We start from the raw sequence: 27,159 nt of genomic DNA, 5'->3' as shown, positions 1-27,159 counted from the left end.
ATTTTCCTCCAGGAGTTATATCTTAATAGAGACTGTGACTCTGACCATATATTTGAGAAAAAATAAATCATAACTATGATCACCCCTGTGTCAGAGGCAAAGATGCAGTAGCCATACCTTCCACATTTATTTAAAATACTAAAATTATACTCTTTTCTATAAAGGGGACATAAATGTATTATATACATTGATTTTACACGCACTCTAAAGAATATGTTCAGCAGATAAAAAGTTCAATTAGACTATTTCATAAATTTTAGCAGAACTAGCTATACTATAAATTCATTACTTATTTACTTCCTGATACTTTGATTCTATTGAAGAGGAGCTTTGGGGATGATTTCTTTGCTCTAGTTAGGTCCAAGGTAGTTCGAGTGAACCCTTTTTTTGCATTTGATAAATGTCCCTGGGCCATGTCAGCCTGTTCAATACCCTTTTCCAAAGTAAGATGGACTTTGGTGGGCTACTTGGCCTCCCTGAAACCCTGAAGCTCAGTTCCTTAAACTTGTAAAGTGAGGAGACTGAACGAGATGGTCCCTAAGGTTCATGACCTTGAGTTTTATGATAGAGTGATTTAAGCTTGCAGGCTGATGTAAGGATGCAGAAGTGCCCATTGTTTAGCTCTTGATGATTATGCTGATGAGATTCGCCTCCAGGTCCGCGTCACCCCCTTATGCATTTTCAGGCTACTCAGGGCTGTTGCTGCTCAGCATTACTCCAAATAAAGGCCACCAACAGAAACCTGACCTCCTTCTTGCACTTGATACTTAGCTGATAGCTTGTCATCATCTGCCTTCACCCTTCACAGGAATACCTTGAAAACAGCCATCAGGTTATTAGTAGCTTTTTCAAAGGTACTTTAAAATCATTTTTCTTTAAACAAATATGTTTTAGTGCATTTTAACTGAATGTGGGGGGAAAAGCCCACTGTATCTTGAAAAATAAGCCACTTATTCACATTTATAGCAGGCTTAAGGACCTGCTTACATTGCAGGAAACCCACATGCTTACTCAGTTATTGGCTTTTTTATTTTACCTTTCTACTCTGAACTTGTGATTTTGTGGGCATTGATAGTAGATCAGTGAGCAAACAAGCATTTTCTTGGGCTCACTTTGTCTTTCGCTCATTTATCCTTTCTTTCCTTCCTTCCTTCAACAAATACTTATTGAGTGCATACTGCTGGCCAGATATATTTTAGATTCTGTGAATACAGTAGAGAAAAAAATAGGCAAAAGCCCTGCTTTAATGGAGCCTACAATCTAATGAAGAGCCAGGGGGTGGGGAGGGGGATAAACAAGCAGATAAATAAATATGCAATACGTCATGCAGTTGGTAAATGCTAGGATGAAAAAATAAAACAGAACAGGCAATATAGAGGTAGGGAAAAATCACTATTTTATATATATTTAATATATAATGTATTAAAAATATATCTATATAGGGTAATATATCTTTACATATAAGGTGATCAATATTTTATATAATTATATATTTCTATAATTATATAGCGGTGATAAATAGAAAGTGAGTGATCAGGAAAGGCCTTTCTAATAGTTAACATTTGAGGAGGAACGTAAAAGAAGTGAGGCAGCAAACCACGTGTCTGTCTGGCAAAAGGGCTTTCTGGGCAGAGGGAACAGAAAAACACTAAGGGCCTGAGGAGAGTTGCCTGTCTACGTCCGCACGGTTGGGACAGGATGAGCGGGGGTGGGGGGAGAGCTCTGTGAATGTGTGCAAGTGTGTGTGATGGATTAGAGGGCGGGGTCGTGGTGGACCGTGGTAAGGATCCGGGATTTCACTCTTGAGTGAGATGGGAGCCATTGGAGGGTTTTCAGCTGAGGAGTAACATGATCTGACTTAGGTTCTGCCAGGATCACCTGGGACTCTTGTCCATTTGTCCAAAGTGGAGCAGGGTCCTTTGTTTCTCTGGCTGGATGGGATCCTTTGGATGTAGTCCATTAAGAGGAGGAATTCTTGGAAAATAGATGGTGCAGAAAAAAATGTTACATGTGTGTTGAGTAGGACATTCATGGATCAAATACCTATACTGCAAGAGAAAAAGAATAGATACAAAATCACCCTTGGTGCACTTTATTAATGAACCCATATCCTTATTGAATTTAAGGTAAAAGTTAGTGAATCTGCTGCATCTGTTATTTTACTGAGGCATCAGGAAAGGCGGTTGACTCTATATATATACAGGCAGGCGGCTTTGGGCTCAGCAGGCCTCTCCCCCAGACACAACCCTCTGAGTTGGGTTTTGGAGAAGAGGAATTTCTGCTTAACATGTGAATTTCGGTTCATGTGCCACAACGTTGTCAGCTAATTTAATTCTCCTCGGGGCCAAGGCTAAGGTACCACAGGAGTGGGAGCAGGCAAGAGCCGCCTAAATCCCAAGGGATGCCATGAGGTCAGAGACAGCAATGCCAGGCTGAGAAATCTCTCCTTTAAGCCTGTGTGTACTAAGGATGCTGCCAATTTTCTGTTTTCTTTTTGGAACATTGGGTGACTGTGTTTCGTTTCATATTTCCTCCTACAGTGGTACATAGGGGTACTTAGGAGTACATCAGTTATAGTAATATAATATTAAAAGGCTTTTTCGTGACATGCATCTGATTAGGAAATAGGCATAGGGCATGTCTCTGCAGCAAAAGTCTTGCTTGGTTTTCTTACTAAAACCCACTGCGAATGCTTAAGACTACATAGTCAAGTTCCACCAAGTTTTAATCTACCCCCAGACTTTCTGGAAGGACTTTTAAGAACTTATGGGAAATTATGAAACAAATATTTGAAGTGGGGCTGTCATGAAGAAAAGTATGATTTATACTGTAAACTGAGGCTGTGTAGTTTTGGCATCAGAAAGACTTGGATTTGAATGTCTGCTCTCCCATACACTAGCTATGTATGCCATCAGCTAACTACTTATCCCTCTAAGCCTCAGTTTCCTCCTCTCGAAAATGAGGATAATGATATCTGCCTTGTAGAACTGTTCTGAGGATTAAATTTAAGAAACCTGGCACAGTGCCTGGTGCATAGAAATAGTAGATAAATGGGTAGCTATCCTGAAATGAAGCTCCCTCCCACCAAGTTCCATATCAGTTAAGCAATAATTTTATGTTTCCAATTTGTATTTGGTCAAGTTAAATAGAGAAAAAGAAACATTATGGGGAAATAATATTCTAGAGTAATTTGTACCAAAAGAATCCTAAAGTAAAAATATAGGTCTTGTTATTAATCCCTTAAAACAATAATTTGTAACCATTGTGCGACAGATTTATTGACTACAGCCTTCACTTAGAAATGCTAAACTAATGAGAACTTGGCCATTAGTTGTGATAATGGTCTATCATTTCGAGCTTGAACCATGTGTACTTATTTGGCCTCGTTTCAGAGTAATAAATGATTTCAAACTCATTTCATTTCTTGAAAATGCCCCTATGATTTAGGTCATGCTTTGGATTATATGACTAGTATTCCTGTAATCCGACATCCAGAATAACCTGTATGATTCTGGGCTATTTTAAGATTGGGAAACTTAAAACATTTTTTCAGAAATTGCATAAAGAGGTTAGATAGGCTTCTCAAGCCTCTGATTTATCTTTTTACACCTCTGTTTGATTGTTATTCCATATTAAGTTTTATTTTCCTTTTAAAATAGCTCTTCACAAAGAGAATATACTGCTAAATACTACTGCAAGGGAATGTTTACAGATGCAAATGACTTCTATTTAAGGAGCTCCTGATTAAAACTTGAAAGAATGTGGCACTAGAAAGCATGTGAATATGGGATATTTATAATCTAGGATTACAGCATAAGGGGATATATGAATATGTGTGTTCAGTATGCTGCAAAAGACCTCACATTGAAACCTGTTACTCTAATTTTACTTTAATTTAGATAAATTAACCATTTTTTTAATTGGGAAACTGTAATGTGGAATCAACCTAGAAGGAACTAGTGTTCCACTTGCCGGTGACAGGCGAGCCGGACAGTTTCCACAATTTCATCTTTCTGATAAAGACAAGGTATCTTTCTGATGACCTTTCTGATGAGTTCTTCATTGGGACATTGCAGTCTCCCATAGATGCTTTGAGGCTCGAAGTACATTTCAGTTCTTCACTTTTTTACTTCTCACAGAGCAGGCTGCTAATAAAGTTAGAGAAAAGCTGTGACCGTTTTCAGACATCTTTTTTTCAATCTGTTCGTACCCCGATGATTTCTTGTTTTAAAGACTAACCTTCTGGGGTCATCCAAGAGGTCAGGCCAAGTTGTGCATCTCATGCTGGTGGAAAGCATGTCTTTGACTCCTGGGCAGCGTCAGCAGTCCTGCTCCTGCCCAGCGTTTTGGGTTCCGGAGAAAGGCCTGGTTCGGGCCTGGCTGAACAGGAGAACTAATGAACATGTCATGCGCGTCTCAAGTTTTCCAGGCTCTGGCACAGCTGTGGCACTCTCCCCCCCTGCTGCGAGGCACAGCACGCTAGCCATTTGTTGGCAAGTTCATATTTCACACTGCAGGGAATTGAAATGATTGAACAGACAGAAGAGGAGTTTTATTTGCAGTAGCCTACGTATCCCCAGACTCTGATTTGGCATAAAACATCTGCTTCATGATCTGCTTCAAGGCCAGTTCCTTTCCTCCAACAAAGGTTACGACTTCGGGCAAGCTGTGCTTCCACTGGCAGAAGGAAATTCGCTCGAAGACTTGATTTAGTCAGAATCCAAGCATCCTGCCACAGAATTTCTTTTTTCAATTATCTCCAAAGAGGCAGTCAGACTGTAAATGTATCAGTATAATAAATGTAATGAAATAAGGCAGACACTCCTTTCCCTCTGTTGCCATCAAGGGGAGGTGCATCTACCCTTGGGCATCCACACCCTGAATCCTGTGAGACTTACCCAGCTATCTGTCAACATGCATATCTTGGCAACAGCACACTGTAGGGATGGCCCGTGGATGTGTTTCGGCCCATCAGCATGATAAACAAGCAGAAACATTGGTTTTACCTGCAGTGTTTACATCTTTCCGATTATAAAAACAAATTGGCATGACGCTGAATGTAATTATTACTATTTTTCATGGGGAGGACTCATCGTATAGCCTTTGTTTTTTGATAGGTCCTAATTACTAATTATATTTACCCGCATGATTTTGTTATGCATAAGTCATATTTTTTGTTCAAGGCAGCCCTCGCTAGCCTTACAGACATATATACAAAATTAAATCCTGGCATTTTATTATGCTAGAGCAATTAGATGCCATCCTCATAATGAGAAACATGACATCTTCATCGCTCTCCTCTGTATTTTCATGTTGTTTTAATGCAGGCATTCACCAGAATTGAATACTGTCTTCCAAGCACGCACACGCACGCGCGCGCACACACACACACACACACACACACACACACGCCCCTAACTGAATATCTGCATATCTCCAAGGAGTCCTGTGGGTGAAACCATGTATTCATCTTTTTTAGTTCTTAGGCCACTTTGGTTTAAGAGTAAGAACTGTTGCTTTTATGAAGTGCCTTTTTCTATAAAGTCAAAACCTCACAGCAGTGCACAGAAAGCCGATGGTATAAAGGAGCTAAGTAGAGTCTTTAATAGAGAGAGCTGGGTTGTAAGTGTTTTTGTTCCTACGGAGCAGATAGATTTGGCTCCATCTGTTCCATATTCATAACAAAGGAGTACACTTACAGGAGGGCCAACTTCCCCAGAGCCGCTTGGTAATGATCTTTTCACCAGAATGAAAGCATCTGAACCCAGTGGCTTGGCCCTGAGAAAAGCAGCTAGCAGGATGGCCCTTCAGAACCCTGATTTCCTTGTGACTCAGGCTGACATTAATTTTCCCAATATATAGAATGTACAAAACATTGATGATTTCTCATCTCCCTGTAGCACTGTGCGGTTACGAAGTCCAGAATGTGTAAGTCTTACCTCCCCTTCCCGTAACCACAAAAGATTTATAATTAGATAGTATGGGGGGAAGTTTGCACTTGAAGCATCTAGAGGTATCACAGGGGAGAGGCTGTTCTTCAAACTTTTAAGTTGTTTCTCTTCAGACTTTTTAATCTTTTTAAAACTGGGGTTAATGAATAGAAATATGAGTTATACCAAATAAGGAAAAACCCCTATTGAGTTTTGTAATTAGCAAAACTTCAAAGCCAATTTCAACTGAGACCTCTTAGATTAAAAAGATAAGTTGACCCAAGAGTACATACTTTTTCTTCTACTAAGCAGAAGAGAAATAAAATGAATTTTTTGCCCCAAATGCCATGCTATATACAAAAAAAAAAAATCCTGTTAATATGACATACGGAATCAGTATCAAAATGTGATTCCTGGTATTAATATCATAGCTCGTGGATAGAATGCTTGTGTTTATATGCTAGCTTCACAGATTTCTTAAGAAATAGGAACATATTTTGAAGTATGGTTATCCTTTTCTCCATTCTGTGGACTTCTCAAATACTAGAAGCTTTAGAAAATACATCATTGATTTATTTACTATACTTCATATTAAAGTCATAATTGTAATGTATCAACCTTTATTATCTCATCTTGGTATCATCTGTGCCTTATCTGCTTGGTAAACGAGGCTTTCTGGCAAATCAGATAGTAAACAAATCTCTCAAAAAGTTTGCTGCAGCAATAAAGTGGGCAAAGTTTTCATCTAGCTATGAGATTTCTCTGCATTTTAGCAAGAGGAAATATAGAAGTAATATTCAGAGAGTGAAAAATATAGCCCATCAGTCAGTGAAGATTTCAAGTTTCGACACCTTGGTCCCTTTGGGTTTTTTTGGTAATATACGGACCTGAATATTTCTGGCTTACTCAGGAGCTAGATGTTCCTTTTATAGGTCCTAGCATAATTGGCAGTTAGGGATTTGTTTGTTTCCTGGTTTATTGTCTCTATCCCAATTAAACTGTAAGCTCCAGAAGCAGGAACCGTTTTTTAATACACCACAGTGTTTCCAAAACTTGACACAGTGCTTGGTACAAAGCAGGCATACAAAACAAAATTTTTGAAGGAATAAATAAATGAAATAAAAACTGAATAAGCCAGAAATATTCAGGATAGTACTTTGTCTTAAGAAAGATTATTTAAAAAGTTAGTTTGGATTTAAATTTTGATATTTGATTTATTAAAGTAACAAATTTTAAACAATAATTCTGTAAAACATCAAATTTTGCCTATTCAGATTAGTTTATACATCTTACTATTCTATATATACGATGAGTAAATTTAAGTATTTGGCTCTATTTACAAATTTGGTTAATTAAACTCCTCTAACCATTAAAGATTTAATATATTTTCTTTCCTTTTTAAGTACTTAAGTTGACTATAAAACTTCCCAAGTACTTAAGTAATTCTTATCATTCATCATAATTTAAACTTAAAAACAAGATGAGGTTTTAGTTCTCTTAAATGGTTTAAAACTGCATATCAACCTAAAATTTCACTTAGTCACAAGTCTAAATAGTTGTTCCATTACATATTTTAAATCGGAGTTACATGTCTGACATGTTACTCTAAATGGCCAAAGTATTCCTACACCTTACAGCTTATTAAAGTTCCACATTCTCAGATGCTTTTTTAACACAAAATTTACTAGCTCTGTGGTCTTGATTCTTTTAAAAATGCCTCTACTTTGTTTTTAAACTCAACTGTGACTAAAGTATGGTTGTATCCCCTCAACACAATTTTGGGATTACGTTCTCATTTAACATTTGAGGTACCTTAACTTGCCAAGGCTTCTTAATGACTAGAGGGTTTCAGCCAGATGGCTTCACTCTCACCTTCGATCATAATCACCCCAAACATCACTTTCCTGTCCTTACTGAAAGCAGCCCGTGGTCACCTGGATTCTAGCACCACTTGCCTTTATTCTCCTGTTTACTGGAGAGGCCTGCAACCCCTACTGAGGCTGGGTATTTGATGAGATTCTGCATGTCTTTGGCTTTAATGATGCCCACATTCCCTTCATTTACTTATCTCTTAGACCACATATGCAAAAACATGAAAATAATACCTGCTTGAATTTTGTATGTCTCTTTGGGTTTTGGCTATCAAGTCACAATTTCCAACATCATTCCGTAAGAAGGAGCCAGTAGAGAGGGCTGAGGAACCTTCCAGGAAAGGGGATTTAAAAAAAAAAAAAAATTCCTTAACCACTCTCTTCATTTTTCTTTTTTATTCTAATCCTGAGTTTGTTTATATTTGGTCAACAAATCACTTTGCAGCTATACAGATTTTTGTTACCTGTAGACTAATCACATCTTTATCAAACACGTTATGAACAAAGCAGTGGAATCCCCAGAACTGAGAACCCAGCACAGCTCCTGCCTGCCAGAAACTCATAACTCTAGTAGCAGAGATGCAGTGTAGCAGCCAGCTCTGAGACAAAACAGAATATGGGTTGTGTGCTACCAAGGGGACAGAAACAGACCAGTGTTAAGAACCCAGAAGCGTTGTGTGTTGGAAAAATGGAGAAATATCTCACGTGGCCAGAACAAGCTGGGATTTTTAAGAGGCAAAGGGAGGGTCACATGAGAAAAGGGAGCCAGGGAGGTTCTGAGAGGAAAGATTGTTGGGACTAGCTGTTAATGTGGATTGAAGGAGGGCAAAGAATAGGAGAGAGAAAGAAGGAAATCAGGGTCAGGCAGATTATGAAAGACCCTGGCTGCTATCTGTGGCGTGATACCCTGGAATGCACAGCCATTAACTTGACTGGAAATGGTCCTACCTAGAGACAACCAGAGCAGACAAGAATACAGTCCTTTGGGCTTCCCTGGTGGCGCAGTGGTTGAGAGTCCGCCTGCCGATGCAGGGGACACAGGTTCGTGCCCCGGTCCGGGAAGATCCCACATGCCGCGGAGCGGCTGGGCCCGTGAGCCATGGCCGCTGAGCCTGCGCGTCCGGGGCCTGTGCTCCACAACGGAAGAGGCCGCAGCAGTGAGAGGCCCGCGTAACACACACACACACACAAAAAAGAATACAGTCCCTATCCTTAGCTTTGATTTTATTCACTCCGTCAACATAAATTCTTCATCAAGGAAAGCATTTTTGGTGTGAGACAAAACGTACAGTCCTGGTGCCTAAATAACTCCATCCTTGGTAGAACTCAACTTTCCAAAGAGAGAACATTAATTTGTTCAGGCCTCTTAGGGTTCCTTTAGGGGCCTGATGCCCAAACAAGTGCTACTCCTGCCTAGATACGAATCATACCACCAGAGATGGCAGACAGTGGGGGGACCGTGACCTGTGACTAAGAACAACCAAAGAAACGACTGATTTGTGGAGAGAGATATTTACCCAGATGTGATGCAAAAGAATATTAAAGACAGGAGTAGGAACCATTTACAGCAGCACAATATCCAGAGATGGGTGTGGGCATGGGTGCAGTGTTTGCACCGCCTCTGGACTGGTTTTATTTAGGGCCATCGCTGTAGCACAGTTAGTCTGTGCGGTTGCAGAGGCCGTCTCAGTGCGCAGGCCGGTTGCTTCTCTACAGGATTTATGTCCTCATCTTTGGCAGTGTCCCTCTAATATAATCGCATGCTCACACTCTTAAAACGGGTTGAGAAAAAGAACTCACAGAATCTAAGCGTGATTTTTCCAAAAGGAACAGGGTCTTTCACTGCCCTTTCCGATTTCTCCAAACTCTCACCCCAGCTTCAGTGCACATCCTCACATAAACCCCTTTGCCCTCCACGCCCAGCCTCCATACACACAAAACTATGGGAGAATCCAGTTTGTCTAATTTAGGCTAGAAATAAAAGGTCACACTTGTCCCCCTGGTTTCCCTTATGCCTCATAAATAACTTTTTTTGTGTGTGGTACACGGGCCTCTCACTGTTGTGGCCTCTCCCGTTGCGGAGCACAGGCTCTGGACGCGCAGGCTCGGCGGCCATGGCTCATGGGCCCAGCCGCTCCGCGGCATGTGGGATCTTCCCGGACCAGGGCACGAACCTGTGTCTCCTGCATCGGCAGGCGGACTCTCAACCACTGCGCCACCAGGGAAGCCCATATATAACTTTTTGTCACAACTATCCAGAGCTGATCCTTTCCTCCCCCTCACCCCCCCCCCAAATTTGCACTTAGAACCAGAGGCTGCTTGCTTTAGGGAAATCGCTGTGCAGTGGGAGCGATACGGGCAGAGCTGATGTTATCAGTGTGTGGAGTAGTGAAATGATATTCTAGATCTAAAGGGATCTGTCACCTGAGTTTCCAAGTGCAATATAGAAGTTCACAGGCCCTCTAAAGTTGGTCATACTTCAACTTTTCTTCTAGAGGGGTAATCTCACAGGGAAACCAAAGCCCATGTGGGTTAACCAGCGGACTGCAAGGCACAAAACAAGTCAGAATGGGTGAACCAGGGAGAAAGTTCAGATCATCATTGTACATGCACTCAAACCACTAACCCATGTCCTTTCCAGGGCCCTTCACCAAGGAAGATAAGGATGAAAGTGGTTATGAAAGGTTCAAAGAAATATTAACTTTTTTCTAGGAGTTTCTTTGGATTGTATTAACTTGATGTTTATTAGTAATTTTGTGTCGTGCTACATTAGTGCTGTATGATAATGACATTGTTTCTGTTAATACTGTACAAATGAGTAATGGGATTTGTGACTTTCATTGCTTATCAGTTAACTATCACCCCAATAGCACATCACAGAGATGACCCAAGGGCCCTGTGTCAAAGTAATAATATAAATAGTTCCTCCTTGGGATTCTAGGAATTCTGCATTTGTCTGAGTTTTTTTTTTTTGTCGTTATTAGCTTTATTATGTGGCTTCTAGCTGAAGAAGAGTTTTTATAAGTGAATCATTTTTCCTGTCTTCTTTTGCCAGATTATACCTATTTGGTAGAGCAGGTGAAATTCACCAAAATCACCACAACCAAGAGACACAACTATCTGACCTTAAAGGCCTGGTACAGTCATTTCAGTAGTACTGCCTCAGGCAAGCCCAGTTCTCAGAAAATAGTTACAACACTAGTGTATAATAGGAAACTTTTTTCTTCCCTAACTGTTCAAAGATGTTCAGTGAATTTTTGAAAAATAGTAAAATATCCAATTAGGAACTGAACTATGTATTTCCTCGTGTTTAAGGTTTTGTTAACAATTCAAATGATATCTAAGTGTTATGTTGCATTTTGTGCCTATGTGGGCTGGAATTTGCCAGTCATATCATGGAAGAAAATCAAGTCTAGGTTCAGAATCTGAGGTTTAAGCTGACTTAAATTTTTCTTAAAAAGAATTAGAAATGCTTCTTATAGAGGATATTTTAAAAGCATTCTCTGAAATCCAGGTTATTTTTTGGTCATGCCTTAACAGATATACAAATACATGGGACTAGCCTTCCTCAGTAAGCAGTAGAAACAGGTTGGTTGTCACTGTGCTTTAAAAAGCAAGTAAAAGTTTGCCCGCACTTCAAACAAATGGGTACAAAAACATGATAATGTCTTATTTGTTTATTCCTAGAAATCGCGAAAGAATTTGTCCTCGGCCATTTATTTGAGGTTGCTAAGAAAAAGTAATTGATCTACTGAGGCTTAGCTGCTGGAACTTAAATAACACTTAGGTTAGCCGTCTGCAGGGAAACTTTGCCTAAGGGGGTAGAGAGGTGGGGGGGGGGCATGGGTGTGATGGGTGGGTACCTCCTATTTTTTCTTTTGTCTGAGGCTGCACAGCTGGAACTTATTTTACTTCTCTCACCCTGAACTCTGCTCTAATTTTTTGTCCCCGTTACAGTTCCCTGGTGTTGAAACCAAGATTTAGCTTGCAGAGTACACTCTACCCTTATTTTATTGTTGGAAATACCCCTCTTCCTTTTCTAGTTTTTTAAAAAGAAACATCCCCAGAGCCATATCAAAGTCTCTATTGTTTACATGATATTTTAAATTTCTCCAAGGCTTCCACCTTTACTTAGTAACCTCATTTCCAAGTTTTACCTCTGGGGCTTTGACCTTAACCTGCCAGTGATTCAAGTCTTGAGACACAGCAGGCTGTGGGAGATGAATTGTGTGGGCAGAGCAGTCGGGGGCTGAGGTTGCTCTTAGGGTGCAAGCTTGATAAACCCGGGGCCAAAAGCAGGTTATTAAAACGTGACTTTTAAATCTCAGAAGGTAGACTGGTGAGATGTATTGCATCATAACTGGTGATTTTGTTTTTAATATGAAAATTAGGTATTGTGCTGCTTTTAAGAAGGGCAGATAGCCAGCTGCAAGTTGTTGCTGGGGTCTTCTTTCAAGAGGCCTAACTTTTGTTTTAAGACTTTTCCTGAGGATCTGGTAACCATTTTCCAAGAAGTCCATATGGCTTTGGTTAATCTCTATCCTATTCCCACCACTTCTTCGGTTCCCTACCCTCCACCCACATACACAAAATGGATTTTATTGACTCATTAAATTCTACACGACATTTTCCGTAGTACCATTTGTTTAAATGGGCTTTACTTCTTCAGCATTTATTGTGAAAAGAATATTAATGCTTAATTCTGCCATCACCTGTCTAATTTACATATATTTATGTTGTATGTGAGACCGCGTGAAAACCTACAGAGGAAAAACTGGGCTGTGCTAACAGCTAATAGCCCATCTTTTCTTTTGACTTGCACAAATTAAGAAATATTGTCTGCGGCAAACACAATGGAAAACTGTGTTTTTAATACCGCCCCCCCCACACACACACTCATTTCTTTGGAAAAGAAGCAGCTGATTATTTTTTAAAAATAAAATTTCCCAAAGTACTCAGGTTGACAAGGGACACAGAAAAGGAGAAGGATTTGGCTTTTGGAATTACAATTTGAGGATGAATAAGGTTAGGCAGAGGGATGATAAAATGAACTAATGAGTACAGGATTGGGCCTGAAAATATGAGAATCTCACCCCTCTCCTTTTCGGTTCCTTATGAAGAAGAACATTTGTTTCCTTGATGGCTTTTGAGTTGCTTAAAATCTCATGATATTTATGTTTGATAGCCTGTGTAAAAGATAAATAGGAGTTTTTTGATACGAAGAGAAATTTTAACTTATTATTTGAAGTCCTTTTATTTCTGGTGTCTTCAAGTCCATCTTTATATTCTATTTCTCACAGTTGAGGAAAGGCATTCTCTCTTATGATTTAAGTTTACGTTTTGTATCAAAGCTCATTTAGGTTCCCCCAGCAATTTGGAGTTAATGTGAGGCATCATGCTAATTACGAGAAACGGCACAGGCTGGCTACATTAGCAAAAGCTAAGTGGCATGGGGAGGAAAATGAGAAACAGTTTTTAAATGCCGGAGTGAAAACAAATAGAGATGTCTTGTAGTGTTTCCTCAACAGCAGTTTATAATTACCTCTCTTCAAGGCCTGTTTTAAGTGGACTTGTACCAGTAGCTTGAAAAGTAAACTCCTGAGGGGTGCGTTTGTTTAGACATGGCAGCAGAATCAGGGAGGAGCTGCTGTGTGGGAGCCTTCAGCAGCGTGCGCTCCGGTGCCTTAGTCCTGAAGCCTCGAGTGGGCATGGGAAACCCTTGACTGCACAGCATCATGTCAGTTGGCTCTTGAGTAACAGATCACCCCCGAATTTGTGGCTAAGACAGCATTTATTAGTTCACCATTTCTGTGGGTCATGAATCCAGGGGCGGCTTAGCTGCGTCCTCTGGGTCTGGGTCTCTCCCAAAGCGGCAGTCATTTGAAGGATTCGGTTTGTAGCTCACTCGCATGATGGTTAGCTGGATTCTGCTCCTTGCGGGTTGTTGCACTGAGGTGTCAGCTTCTTGCACGCACTTGTCTGGAAGTCTCCCTCTGCTCCTTGCCGTGTGGGCCTTTCCACTGAGAACCTCACAGTGTGGCCCCTTGCTTCAGAAGGTGAGCGAGAGTGCTAAGGAGAAAGGAGGGCACAGTCTTTTACAACATAATCACAGAAGTGACATCCCATCACTTTTGCTGTATTCCACTCACCGGAAGCAAGCAACCAGGGCCAGCCCACTCTCAAGGGGAGGGGCAGACACAGAGCATGCATACCAGGTGTGGATGGTTGGAGCTAGGTCAGAAGTTGCCTGCCACAAGCAGGATGCCACATCCAGCCGATGGGCCCACAGTTAACTGTGATGTGGATGCTACAAATATTTGCAATGCTAAATACAGCCTTTGGAAGTACAGATTTGGAGGTATTGAATGTGGTCCCCTTTATGTATCAGATTGGCTGATAAGTGCTGAGCCATGCTCACCTGAGCCCCAGGAGAGCAAGCAAACAGGTTTTCAGGAATGGCTGAAGTTAGAGCTCCTGTCTGAAGTCACGCAACAGAGCGAAGATAAGCAGCCCTTTTTTAGCAGGATACTCTAAACACGGAGAACCAGAGGGCCCCTAGATTATATTTCATTTTGTCTTGTAAGGTTGTGATGGGTACTTTGTAGATCATTAGGGGGAAGGGACTCTGTGGATTGATTTATAAAGTTGCTATTAAGATCGTGGAATGGGAGGCTGTGCTTGTTTTAATGGTCCCCACACCCCTACTCCCAGCTTCCTGACTCCAAAGGTACATTTTCAGCAGTAAACTGAGTAAAGGGACATGAATTTGGATTATGTGACAAATGTTTAAGACATGAATTGAATTTCTCATTTTAATCTGACAAATTCTATTTTAAAATCCATATATCTTTTTTTTATGGAAATATGGTCGATTTACAATGTTGTGTTACTTTCTGGTGTACAGCAAAGTGATTCAGTTATATATATATCTTTCAGATTGTTTTCCATTATAGTTTATTGCAAGATATTGAGTATAGCTCCCTGTGCTACACAGTAGGACCTTGTTGTTTATCTATTTTATATACAGTAGTTTGTATATTGTAATCCCAAACTCCCTCCCCCCTTTTCCCTGGTAACCATAAGTTTGTTTTCTACGTCTGTGAGTCTGTTTCCGTTCTGTAAATAAGTTCATTTGTATATTTTAGATTCCACATGTAAGTGATATCATATGGTATTTATCTTCCTCTGCCTGCCTTACTTCACTTAGTGTGATAATCTCTAGGTCCATCCATGTCACTGCAAATGGCATTATTTCATTCTTTTTTATGGCTGAGTAATATTCCATTGTATAAATATATACACATCTTCTTTATCTTTCCATCTGTCTGTGGACGTTTAGGTTGCTTCCATGTCTTGGCATTGTAAATAGTGCTGCTGTGAACATTGGGGTGTATGTATCTTTTCGAATTAGTTTCCTCCGGATATATGCCCAGTAGTGGGACTGCTGGGTCATACAGTAGTTCTATTATAAGTTTTTTAAGGACCCTCCATACTGTTCTCCATAGTGGCTGTACCAATTTACATTCCCACCAACAGTGTAGGAGGCTTCCCTTTTCTCCACATCCTCTCCAGCACAGAAAATCCAAATATCATTATAGGAAGAGTTCAGGTCTAGGTTTTCTTCCCCTGTTGCAGGTGAAGACCTCTTTTTGGTTGCTACAGCTCCAATTTGGGAACTCAGGGATGAAATGTTATAATTCTTTTGTCCCAGTTGCTGTTGTTTGGCTTCTGGAGGACCTGTAAAGCCTGGATAAAATTCCCTCTGATAAACACTCCCGCGACACCCTCACATGCCCAGATGAAGCTCATGCAAACCTCAGTTACCACATGGATGCCTCCTGGTCCCTAAACTGTGTTTCCTACCTATGTCCCCAGCTGGGATAAGCACAGCACAAGGACAGAAACAGTTTGTCTTACACATCTTCGCATCCATAGCACCTAACAGGGCAACTGTACATAGCAGTTTTAAAAGCGTTTGAGTGGATAGGTAAAGCTGCAGTCATATATAATAAATGGTAGTAATTATTTACTATCCGTTTCCAAACTTTCACTATTAACTTTCTAAGGAAAACAGCGTATTGTTTTAACTAAAAGTGTTACTTAGTATAAAGTGAAGTGTGTCTCTAGAATCATAGAGATCAATAATACCCACCTCCTGACAAAGGCCAGACACGTTTTAAGCTTTTACTCCCTCATGTCCATCTTCAATCTTGCTCATAATTGATCCCAAGAGGATTTTCTTTATAAATTTACTTGTGTGACTATTACATTTTTCAGTTCCTCTGTTTTGTGTTTTTAATGCTTCAAGCCTCCGCTTTGTTGTTTAGGTGTGACTAGTAAAGCACTTTCATATTACCTTATATATTCAAATATTACTAATAATAATCATTCTTCGTAAGTGATATAAAGGAACCCTCTATTTGTCAGGCAGGAGGTGTGGGGTTAAGAAACCTGGAACAGGACATGGAATAAAGCCACACTCCCAGTTTTTTAAACCTTGCATAAAAAATTGAGTTTTGCTCACATATGGAAAAGTTTTTATGCCTTCTGGTATTATATTTGTTTTTCAACGTGGCAAACAAGGAACCCAAGTTATACCGACTTAGGTTAAGATTTCATGAGCTCAGGTCAGAGGCTGTGGAGTCAAGGGACTTAATGTAATCTGCACTGTGTACTCACATTGTATGTTTATATTCTTTGTTTATCAGTCTCTCTAAGGATTAGAGTATAATAGTCAAACAGCATCATAAGGTATCAGTCACGTTATCATTGTCATACAGCTTTTCTGGCGATAGAGAGGAGATGAGGAAGGGAGAAGTTTGATGGGGAAGAGAGGTCTTTATAAATATAAGTACATTTAATATTTTTAGTGTACAGAATAATATAGCTCATCCAGTAACTAAGGCTAATTGTCCCTCTTTGCGAGCTGGTGAGAGAACTCTCTTGAATTTTTCCTGGACAGTTTATCATGTGTTGATGTTTAGTTATTCCAGCGTGCCCCACAATGATTTTTGTGTCCTGGATTTATAGGATTTCTCCTATATAGAAATCTGAAAAATGTGTGCTAACTCTAAGAAGTTCCCCCACTAAAACAAACATTTGATTTTGCCTTGAGCCTGTTATATCTTACAGTATCATCAGTAAAATCAGCTACTGCATGTGGTAAATCAAGTTCACAAGGCTTGCAGTAAGTTCATCTCAGCTCAGAAATCCATAGCACAGCAGCGTAAACATCCATGTGTCACTTTTTCACACCACCTCTCATAAATAAGATATAAACTATCTCAAGAACCCATGGTTTTTCTAACGACTTGGAGTCACCTATGTGTACTGTATTCGTGACGTGCACATTTGCAGTTGGGGTCCACAGGAAGGACTTCATTTCCTGGATCGAACCACAGAGTGCAAATATTGTGCCCTAAATAACACACTAGTTACTGTAAATGTCAGTAGAGGGAGTTTTTCCGACTTTGATTTAATGAAAGCCTACAGCAAAGCCAGCTGTTAGCACTTCTTAACTGCTTGTCAGAGCGAACACGAAGGTGGGGAGGGCTGAAAACATCTTTTCTGTATCTACTTTGGTCTAAGAATTAAGAGCGTTTTCAACAGGTGTTGCATAGCGACACGGGGGTCCTTTCCAGCTTGATGTCTTTTAGGTGGTGACTTTATAAGTTCTCCTCCAGGATGTGGACCTGGAGTTACATGAGGAGATTGTTGGGAAGTTAACCTAGAGTTTGCATCTTGAATCCTCTCACCCGCAAAATCAGCATTTTCGTTTTCTGGGCTCACCATGAGGGACAGTAAGAATAGAGGAGGGAGAGGGCACACTGAACACCGGTCCTCTCTTTGTCACTGACAGTATTACCAAACTAATTGTGAGCCACGTGTATTTTGACTGATATCATCTGCTCTTTCTGAACAAAGAAAACACTTGAAGCAAACACATAGGGAGGAAAGTATGCAGCACTCGTTTCTGTAATTTTTGTCATCTTTAGAATGCATGTGTAAACATATGTGATTGTTAAGGGTCTTACGGCCTTGGAAATCCCTTTGACATTATGCTGGGTGTACTGAGGGGAGATCATCTTTCAAACGCAGGGGAAGTTTACAGTCTTATTATCTTGAAGAGGAGAAGAAAGTTTCTTCCTCAAATGATTTATAACTTGAAACATGTTGTCATGTTTTGGTAAGCCCACTTTATTAATTCCATCCTTCTCTGTGGCAAATTTTTAAAAATAAATGTACCATTGCAACCCAGTACTTTCTCAATAGCATATTGTACTTATAATAGCCTGATGGAAGTTGCTGGGTTTGGTTTAGTCATACAGAATGTGGAGCCAAGTTCTGAGTAAAACCTCTAATTGAATTACCTGCAAAGCACTGACAGACAGGCTTTCAGGACAGACAGAGCTTTGCTTTCCCCAGCAGAACTAGGTCATGTTTAAGTTGGCTTTGTAACTGTTAACTGGATTTTGCCAACGCTTACACCCTGGGCTCTGGTGGCTGGGGGGGCCCCTTTCCTGCTCTCTGTGAAAGCAGGAGGACTCATGCGGCATTATCTCCTTATTTTAGAGAAAACTGATTACAGATCAAGTTAAACGCAAGAGCCTTTGAAATAAGAATCCAAAGTATTCTTCTGTAGATTACCAACGTTCTTGCATGATTCTTTCTTTATTGTATTGCAAAGGAAAGACAGGTATAGGAAAGTAGCCCTTTCGATAGCAGTCAGTCAGTGTCTGTCAGTCTGAAAAGTATTTCTGTTTCATCTTCTGGGAAGAATTCATGAAAGAATTTACTGTGGCCCATTTGCATTTGCAAATGAATAATCTGGTGGTGTTCTCTCCTTTCTCTCTTGCTCTCTCTTTTTGTCTTTTCCACAGCCTCTGCAATCCCAGATAATGGAAGACGGTCCTGTCTAAAGCTCAAAGTCTTTGTGCGACCAACAAGTAAGTTCACTAAAATGAGCTTCCGAGGGTGGCTTCACTGCGCATGCTCTATTGTGTGGTCTGGTTCACAGCGGTAAAACTTTTTTTTTTACTGTAAATCCTGTGTGGTATCTGTTTTGTATTATCAACATCCATGTTTCAGTTTTCATCAAATTTTTTCTCATTATTTTTCATGATGCCTTTATTTTAAGTACACAGCAGTTGCTAACTTGTTGTTTCTCAGACTGTTGTACGTGCACAGCAAATGGGAACAATATTGGCATTTGGATACATGCCACTGATTGTAAAACAGTCTCTCCATAAGTAAAAGGAAAAATTAGAAAGAAAAAAGAAAGAAGCGGGAGTTTAAGGGTGTCTTCACTAACATATTTGGCTGTTATCTCTATTTTTGTTATAGATAGCTGTATGAAAACTATAGGTGTTCATGATCGTGTTTTCGATGTTAACGACAAAGTAGAAAATTCATTAGAACCAGCAGGTTAGTATGCTTAGAGAATCTCTCTTAACAAATGCATCTCTCTCTGGTGCTTCAGTACTTTTTTTCCTTTCTTCCTCTCCGCATGTTTGCATGTTACAGTTGCTCTGCTTTTGCTCATTGCTAGCAACGCTAATATTACTTATATTCTACCTCATTCCTCCAGTATCTCTGTGTAATGCATGTTAGATAAATTATGACTTTTCTTTTTTTTTGACATGGGTTTGATACAATGCAGTATCCTAGTATAGAAGCCCCATCAGAAAGCTAAAAGTCTCACTACTTTTTTACCATATCCTCTGAGCATGCTGGTGAATTACTGTGACTATTAATGGATCTGTTTTCATGTAAGACAGAAAAAAATTTCTACTCTATGTGCTTATAAAACTTTACTTTTATATTATATCCAAATCTATGGATAAAAGTAATAAGACTATTGCACAAAATAGCAACTAATTCAACCTGTTTAGTTTTCTCTAGAAATTCACATGCATCATTGAACTGATCTAAAGGACTTCATTTTACTTCAAATATTATTTGTGCTGTTGTCAATAGAAATAGGTCTGGAGAAGCATAACCATGTTGCCTCCTAACACCACAAACTCATGCACCTGCTGCTCCCACAAACGTATCCGCAGTAGTCTGTCGAGCCAAACGTGATCCTTGATTACTGAGGCAAAACAAGTATCGAGGATAAGTGAATCTTTTCTACTACTTCTATCTTCCATACCCCCAAACTTTCCCATCACTATGAAGAAAAATAAAACCCACCAACGGGATCGTTGAAGCCTCTGTACTGCAGCATACTGTGGATAATGTAAACTCTCCACTTGGTTATAAATTCAATCTGGCTCTTTAACGCAGCTAGACTGATTATGAGGTGGGGGGAGCCCTCTATCCTCTGTTCACTGAGGAGTGTGCCTCAAAGCCCTTGTAAGCCCCCTCTTATGTAAACAGAGAATTTTTTTTCTCCTATTTGCAGTAGGACTTACCTTTCTGATGGCCCTGGAAATTAAAAGGTTGTGAGGTCCACTTTATCCTTTGAGTACTGTTACTGGGACACACAGTCAATGAGCCTTAGGGAGACTTACCTTGAGTAAATGTGGTGCCTCAGGGCATACAATAGCTTCCACGTTGTAACTGACAGGAAGGGTTAGGCTTTTTCCCCAAGCACTCCTGTTTTTCTAAGGCAGGCATCTTATCTAGAGCACAGAGGAGAGGTGTGTACAATAAGCTCTCAGAGGCCTTAGTGGCTCCCCAGGGATCCGTTAGCTGCTTTAGAAAGTTGCAAGGAATGAGTGCTGACATGGAGACATTTTAATTGTGTTCTGGAAATCTGGAGGCATTACTGTGGCTTTTCAAGGTTCCAGACTCCTCACAAGCTTGAGGACTTGGGCCACCACAGGATCTGTGAGTGAGATGAGATCTTTTAAGGACCCCAGAGTCTACAATCTTCCTTTTGTAACTTGCCCAGGCCATGCAGCTAGTTACACACAGATCCAGGTGTAATATTCATATTTCTCAACTCCCATTCCTACATTAGTATAAAAGGATTCTCTTACCATTGCTAGACATAGAGATGTCCACGGAGAGAACTTTTACTATCTTGGCTTTGTTCATAAGTCATGTGTAGGCTGACCGGCAGGGTTGGGCATGTTATAAAAGTTACCCTGAATTAAGAGTTTCTGATGTACACCGTTGCAGAATGTAGGCAGCGCTTTCCAGTAATCTTTTTTCCAGGTAAATTCCATTGCCTATCGGGAAAGCAAGAGGCTGTTTAGAAACATAACAGATTGCATGTTTTTCACTGGTAATGAAGAGGCACACTGAGGACTGTTCTGACATTAGGAAAACTACCTTTGAATTCAACTAATGATAAAATGCAAGATGCTAACATGCATTCATATGTGAACATATTTCACTGTCTTTGGGGAAACAGACTCTTTGTCAGTGAGCATTTAAGTCCATGATGGCCCCCAAATCTATACACCTGTAACTGATAGAAGTTTGCAAAGCTTTGACAGAATGTGGTCAGACTGTGTGTGTGTGTGTGTTGGGGAGAGGCATGCAGGTGTGCTTGCAGGAAGAAGCTCCCTGAGTCAGTCATGACTATATTTAAGGGCATTCTGGTGATCACCTTCACTAAAGAAGTAAGACAAGGTTGAACTACGATCCCTGGCTGCACGAATGCAATAGTAGATTTGATACTTCCCTGTACTCCTTCGAAAATTCGTACTTGCAGCTCCGCACCACTGTGCTGGATGGTTGGTTGAGTGCAGACCCAGACTTTATGAAGCCAGCAAGGCTGAAAGGATTCCACTGCATGTTCTCAGCAATGTATACTAATTCACCTGTCTTTGGAATGTGTTTGTCTCTTTTGTTTGCTTGCACACTCTGCCTGCCAGTTTCCTGTCATCAGGGATACAGGATGATCTCAGGGCACACATATGCCACATAACATGCTCCAAAATATTGCTCGTCTTCTCTCAGTTAACCACCGAAACCCTCATGTTGTGGAATCCTGTAGCCAGGAGGCAAGACTTGATTTGGCTTCTGAAGAGAAGTGTTTTCTTTTTCCAAGCCACATTCACTGTTACAAGTTTTAGAAGTTCTCTCATGTTTAGGTGTAATTTCCATTGGGATAGATTTTGCTTATGAATTCCTCTTTAGAATTCTGAAATTGCTCCGACTTACCTAAATAACAAACAAACAAACAGCCTGTTTTTCATTTTGCTTCCTGAGGGCCACAGAATCTCCCAACACTGAGGCCCTGTTTAATCAAAGGATGCTCTGTAGAATCCTGAGGCAGGACCAATGTTACAGTGAGAAGAGAAGAATCCTGGTCCCCTAACGGGACTGATTTTCTCCTTTGAGGGCAAGAGGGTACTTACTGGTTGGTTGCCTAGAAAAAGGTTAATTCCAAAGATGGCCATGATTTGAGGATCAAAAGGCACATTGGCCTCATGGCTTCTCTTATATGATTGATAGACAAACGCTTTCGTCTCAAAGGTGTGCGAGGTTCATTCCCCCGTCTTGTGCCGTGTGGGCCTAGAGCATGGACAGCCCTCGCTGAGCACCCTGGTCAGACTGAGAAGGCGAGTCCCCTTCAAGCTCACAACTGAGTATCTACGTGTTACTTGGGTACCTCTTTTATCAGTACACTTCCAAACTTTACAAGGAAGAGGACTGGGTAATATGTTGGTGAAGATAAGACTGAGAAGAACCCAATAGCTGATGTAATTTCAGGTGTATAAATATAAGTGGTATTTCAAAATGAACTCTGGAATCCTCTGGGTTTATGGTTCTTTCACAATTAAGCCTGAAGTACTCCATTATTCCTACTAACAACAGGTTGGTGCTCTTAAGACAGTGATTTGGATTTTCTTTTCAGGGCCGTTAAGGGCATTTATGTCTACCTCCTAACTACAGATTTAATACATTTGCAAGGCTAAGAAACGGCAGAGAAAAGAGTCCACAAGTATAAATGACTGCATCATGTGGGGCTTTACATTTTCCCCTGCATCCATTACACTTCCCATTCTTGCTCCCTAACCTTTTCTAGTCTCCTAAGCTAATAGGTATTCCATGCAGGTTTGCTAAGGTCCAGGAGAGGAGAGCAAATTTGACACAGGGAGGCAGCAGCTTCTACACGTGGGGACAGGCTAAAATGATACGAGCACTCCAGAGCAGAAGCCTCAATGCTGAGAAGACATATTTCTAAGTTCATATAGGGAGTGAATGTAATGAACAGAAACAGCTCATGTGAGCATACCTGAAGTAGAGACCAGCCTGAGCCTGCAAGGTGGTCGCTTTAGGACAAATAACAGGGAGTGTGACTCTGCCTAGTAAAGAAAAAGCATCCCTATTGTGACATGCTGTGTGATGTGAAAACAGAAATGAATTTAATAGAATAGAGTTATTAATCCATTAAGGTGTTCGAGGTGGGTCATTCAGGGATGTCTAGCGATTATCCTTTGAGGTCTACAGAATTGGGAACAACCACTAGAGTCTCACTTGTACCCATTCTCTCTGACTGACCATAGAGTGAATCCAGCCTGATAATCAATCGCTGAGCCTCCTACAGGAAGTTCTCCTGATGCTAAAATAAAATCTACCAAAGAATCCCACTGGTGGCCCCACGTGTAGTTCAGAGATCACTGAGTCTAAAAGCACGTGTTAAGTCAGGTGGAAGGAAGAAGACCGGCAACGCCAGAGCATAGCATGGCTCATAGGCAAGCCTCCAGTCTATCTTTGGGTACTAATTGCTGCAAAGTTCCTGTTTCGAAGTTAAGCCTGTTAATCATGCAGCTCGGGAAGGCTATCCGAGTCAGAGGCAGTCTCATAGAACACTTTATAGCTAAATAAAAGAAGCTTACCTCACTTAATCCACTTTATTTAGAGGAAAATTTGCATCCACACTGATAATTTATGTGCCCAGCTTCAACCTGACAAAAATAAAAATAGTCAAGTTCAAGTAATTTAATCCTGGAGATACAGGGTTTGTAATAGAAATAGCACCACAATTGATTCCTAATTGTAGGCAAGCCAGTGGGCACCGGTTTAGTTAGGTTTAGTGAGCACTATGTATAGTTTAGTTAAAATGCTGTTGTTTTGGCATTTAATTCTTCACATTTGAAAATTCATCTAGACGTCCAACAACCAGGCGTTCAACACTAATCCTATGAAACCGCTAAAAAGAGGAAAAAGGGCAGCCCATTCTGGTTAACCACTAATGTGCCAACATTAACTGCATCCTGCCACCCCTGCCCCCGTTACTTGCTCCTCTCGGGCGTATTGGGTTTAAACGGTACATTCAGATACCAAGTTTGTGCATGGTGGGTTTGACTGCTAGCAAACCTGAGTAGCTCACGTGCCAGAGGTTACAGTGTGCACATTTTTCACCTCAGTTTTTAAGGAAAGTATTAAAATTGCCAAGAAAGTCCAATTTTCTCTGCCTCTCCTTTGTTTGCTGTAAATAATGAGTGATTATGCAGACATGAAAGTCAATGGTGGCACAAGGTTCATTACCCTACTCTGCAGAGGGTGGCGCGGTCTGTTAACAGCAGGCTGCTGCAAGAGAGTTATTAAGGATGTGAAATCTCATTGGAATGTGTGCTTTCTATTTGAACAGATGATACCGTACACGAGTCAGCCGAGCCATCCCGCGGCGAGAACGCGGCACAAACACCAAGGATACCCAGCCGCCTTTTGGCAATCCTACTGTTCCTCCTGGCGATGCTTTTGACATTATAGCACAGTCTCCTCCCATCACCTGTCACAGAAAACATCAGGGTCTTGGAACACCAGAGATCCACCCAACTGCTCATCCTAAGAAGGGATTTGTTATTGGTTTTTTGGCAGATGTCAGATTTTTATTTTCTTTCCTTCAGCCTGAATTCTAAGCAACAACTTGGGGCCGGGGGAGCTAACATAGTTGCTGCCTCCCTCACCTCACCCCCACCCCTGCCCTTGCCTTCTCCCACCCCTTGCAAATTAGATGGACTCCAGATGAAAATGCCCAGTGGTTATAGTGACACCCGTGGTCGTCTGCTCCTGTGCATTCTCCTCCAAGAGCTCACCTCCTGTAGCGTACTGTCAGCGGTATGTGGACGAGGAAGGATAGTGGCAGATGCAGCCGGTGATGGCGAGGCCCAGGAGGGTTTTCCTCTCCCACGCAATACTTATGCCTTCTCGTTCAGGACTGTAAGATGATCGTGCAGGGCATCATGTCACCATGTCAAGTCCAGAGGGGAGGGATTAAGACTAGATATAATATTACACCATTTCCTCTAGGAGTATATAAATGAACAGGCTTCTGAAAGGTTGAGACACTGGTTTTCTGTTTTTTGTTTTTGTTTTTTTAAAAAGGTGACTGTCTTAAAGCATTCTTGACAGCAAAACTTGTGCTCCGTAAAAGAAGCCTTTTGTCTAGGAGGCGGGTCGAGTGCCGGAATGTTAGCACAGAGCAAGTGTGAAAACACGCTGCGTTGGGTGGGGGATATATATATGTGAGTGCCTCTAATTGTTTTTGGTGACTGACTGGGCAGCGCACACCAGATTTTTTTTCCTTTGAATACAGATCACCATGGTGCTACAACTTTTTTTTTTTTTTTTTTTTTTTAAAGAAACTGAAAGAGGCATTTTTACAAATAAAGTGACCTTCCCCGAGGCTGACAAGCCAGGGTTGATGAGTGTATACGGAATAGCTTTGGATACTCCTCTGGGGGAACGATGTGTACCAAGGAAAGGGTGTCAGTGGCCAGAGGAGATGTAATTTGGCTTTGCTGGAGCGCCAGTGTGCTGTGGCCTTTCCCTGACTCCCACCCTCATACCCACACTTTGCTCCACACTCCACGACTACAGGGGCTCAGACACAAACCCCTGTCCCCGGAAGAGTCAATACTACTTGGGAGGGCTAAAGGGAAATTTGGAATAAAAATTCCAAAGTCTGGAACGAAAAAATTCAAGAGTTGATTTTATATTCTTTCCCTTTCTGACACAGCCTGAAGCGTAGGGGGAACATATGTTTATCTGTGGGAGATAAACAAGATGGAGTCCCAAAGACTTTAACAAACTATTTTTTTAAAAATCCACTAGAATAGAATATACATTATTTAGATATACTTTTTGCTGAGAGTGAGTATATATGCTTGTCCTATTTAAACCTGTGAGAAAAAGTGGTATCCCTTGATACATTTAGAAATATGGGGGGGCTGCCTTGTTTCATTGTAGGGGTGGGCAAGAGGACAGTAAATCAGCACGGCCAACAGGGATGTTCCCAGTCCATTACCAGGAAATGCAAGCCTTGGGGGTTGCTACTGGTGAGGCTGTCACGAACTTTGAACTCCAAAGCCTAGACAGGGAAAAGTGTCAGACCAATGGAAAAGAAAAGAAATCAAGCAAGCCTTTCTTGCTGTTGCAGGACATGTCAATAGAAACCATGCCTTTCAAAACAAAACAAAAAATAAATGCAATGATCGTGTAAGATGTGAAAAACTGGAAGCGTTCCAGCACAATAAGGACTTTTTTAAAACTGGGTTTTTTTTTTTAATGTACATGTTTAAAAAGAGGGGTCATATTATGGATAGACTTCATGAAGGGGAATTTGCTAAGAACTGTGAGTAGTTCTGAATTAGAGAGATATGTGAATGAAAGGCAGCTGTGAAGGCACTGCACGCTGGAGAGTTGTACACATGTTGAAATGTAATCTGGGCTTACCCGATCCGTTTGGAGTGGATGTTAATGCTGGGTCTGTTCGCACTTGGAACCATGTGAGAGGTTGCCAGCCTCTCGGATTAAATCCCATTCCCCCAGACATCAGGAACTTCTCTGGAGTGGCAGAGTCTTATCACAGAAGGCAGCCACCATTTCACTGAAACAAAAGTTCACAGCATTGGATTATTTTTTGCATTAACTATTTATATACTCAAAACTCTCAGTAATATCCAGTAATACTTCTTTTTTATTAATAGTTAGTTACAGGCTTGTTGGTCCAGTGGGATTTGGGTAGGGGGAAAAAGATGCCTTCTAAAATGGATCAATAGAACCAAAATAATATTGCATGTTCTATGACCACAAGGAAATCAAATGATCCTGTAATGATTCCAGTTAGTCATAACTACATTATCAGTGCTAATTTCATTTTAGAAATGGTGACTTCTGTGGTTTTCCTAGCATTTGTCTCTAACAAATGATAAAATAATTAATTACTCATGGCCCTCTCTGCCATCGTCTTTCATTTTTCACAGTGAAATTAGACCCCCTCACCACTGTGCCACTACAAATTAAATGTAAAAAAAAAAAAAAAAAAAAAAAAGCAAGACTATCCACACCAGTAGACAATGTGCTTCTCTACCTAAAAGTGATGTAATCGTAGGTAACGCTTGCCACGGAGTTTTCAAGAAGACGATTGGTATCGTGCAGTTTTCATCTTGTCC

General features: G+C 40.8%; 1 protein-coding gene and 1 long non-coding RNA gene across 4 annotated transcripts in view; one reads left to right on the top strand and one right to left on the bottom strand.

The window, feature by feature from the left end:
- Nucleotides 1–24,475, top strand: part of EFNA5 (ephrin A5) — a gene marked incomplete at its 3' end in the record, with an annotated part of 398,115 nt that extends 373,640 nt beyond the window's left edge. For all 3 annotated transcript variants that reach the window (XM_079917682.1, XM_079917683.1, XM_079917684.1), the window contains 3 exons: nt 18,682–18,747; nt 19,145–19,225; nt 24,354–24,475. In XM_079917682.1, coding sequence (XP_079773808.1) covers nt 18,682–18,747; nt 19,145–19,225; nt 24,354–24,475 — 269 coding nt within the window. The remainder of the gene's footprint in view (nt 1–18,681; nt 18,748–19,144; nt 19,226–24,353) is intronic.
- Nucleotides 13,567–26,553, bottom strand: LOC307184309. Its single transcript, XR_013827699.1, has 7 exons — nt 26,441–26,553; nt 24,706–24,923; nt 24,366–24,494; nt 23,599–23,667; nt 20,785–20,976; nt 20,314–20,424; nt 13,567–13,870 (listed from the first exon to the last, which is right to left on the bottom strand). It is a non-coding gene; the product is annotated as an uncharacterized lncRNA (long non-coding RNA).
- Nucleotides 26,554–27,159: the final 606 nt, after the last annotated feature.

The sequence above is a fragment of the Stenella coeruleoalba genome (assembly GCF_951394435.1).
Source record: "Stenella coeruleoalba genome assembly, chromosome: 3".
Lineage (NCBI taxonomy): Eukaryota > Metazoa > Chordata > Mammalia > Artiodactyla > Delphinidae > Stenella > Stenella coeruleoalba.
The sequence above is the reverse complement of the archived record's forward strand: the minus strand, read 5'-3'. Positions and strand labels throughout refer to the sequence as shown.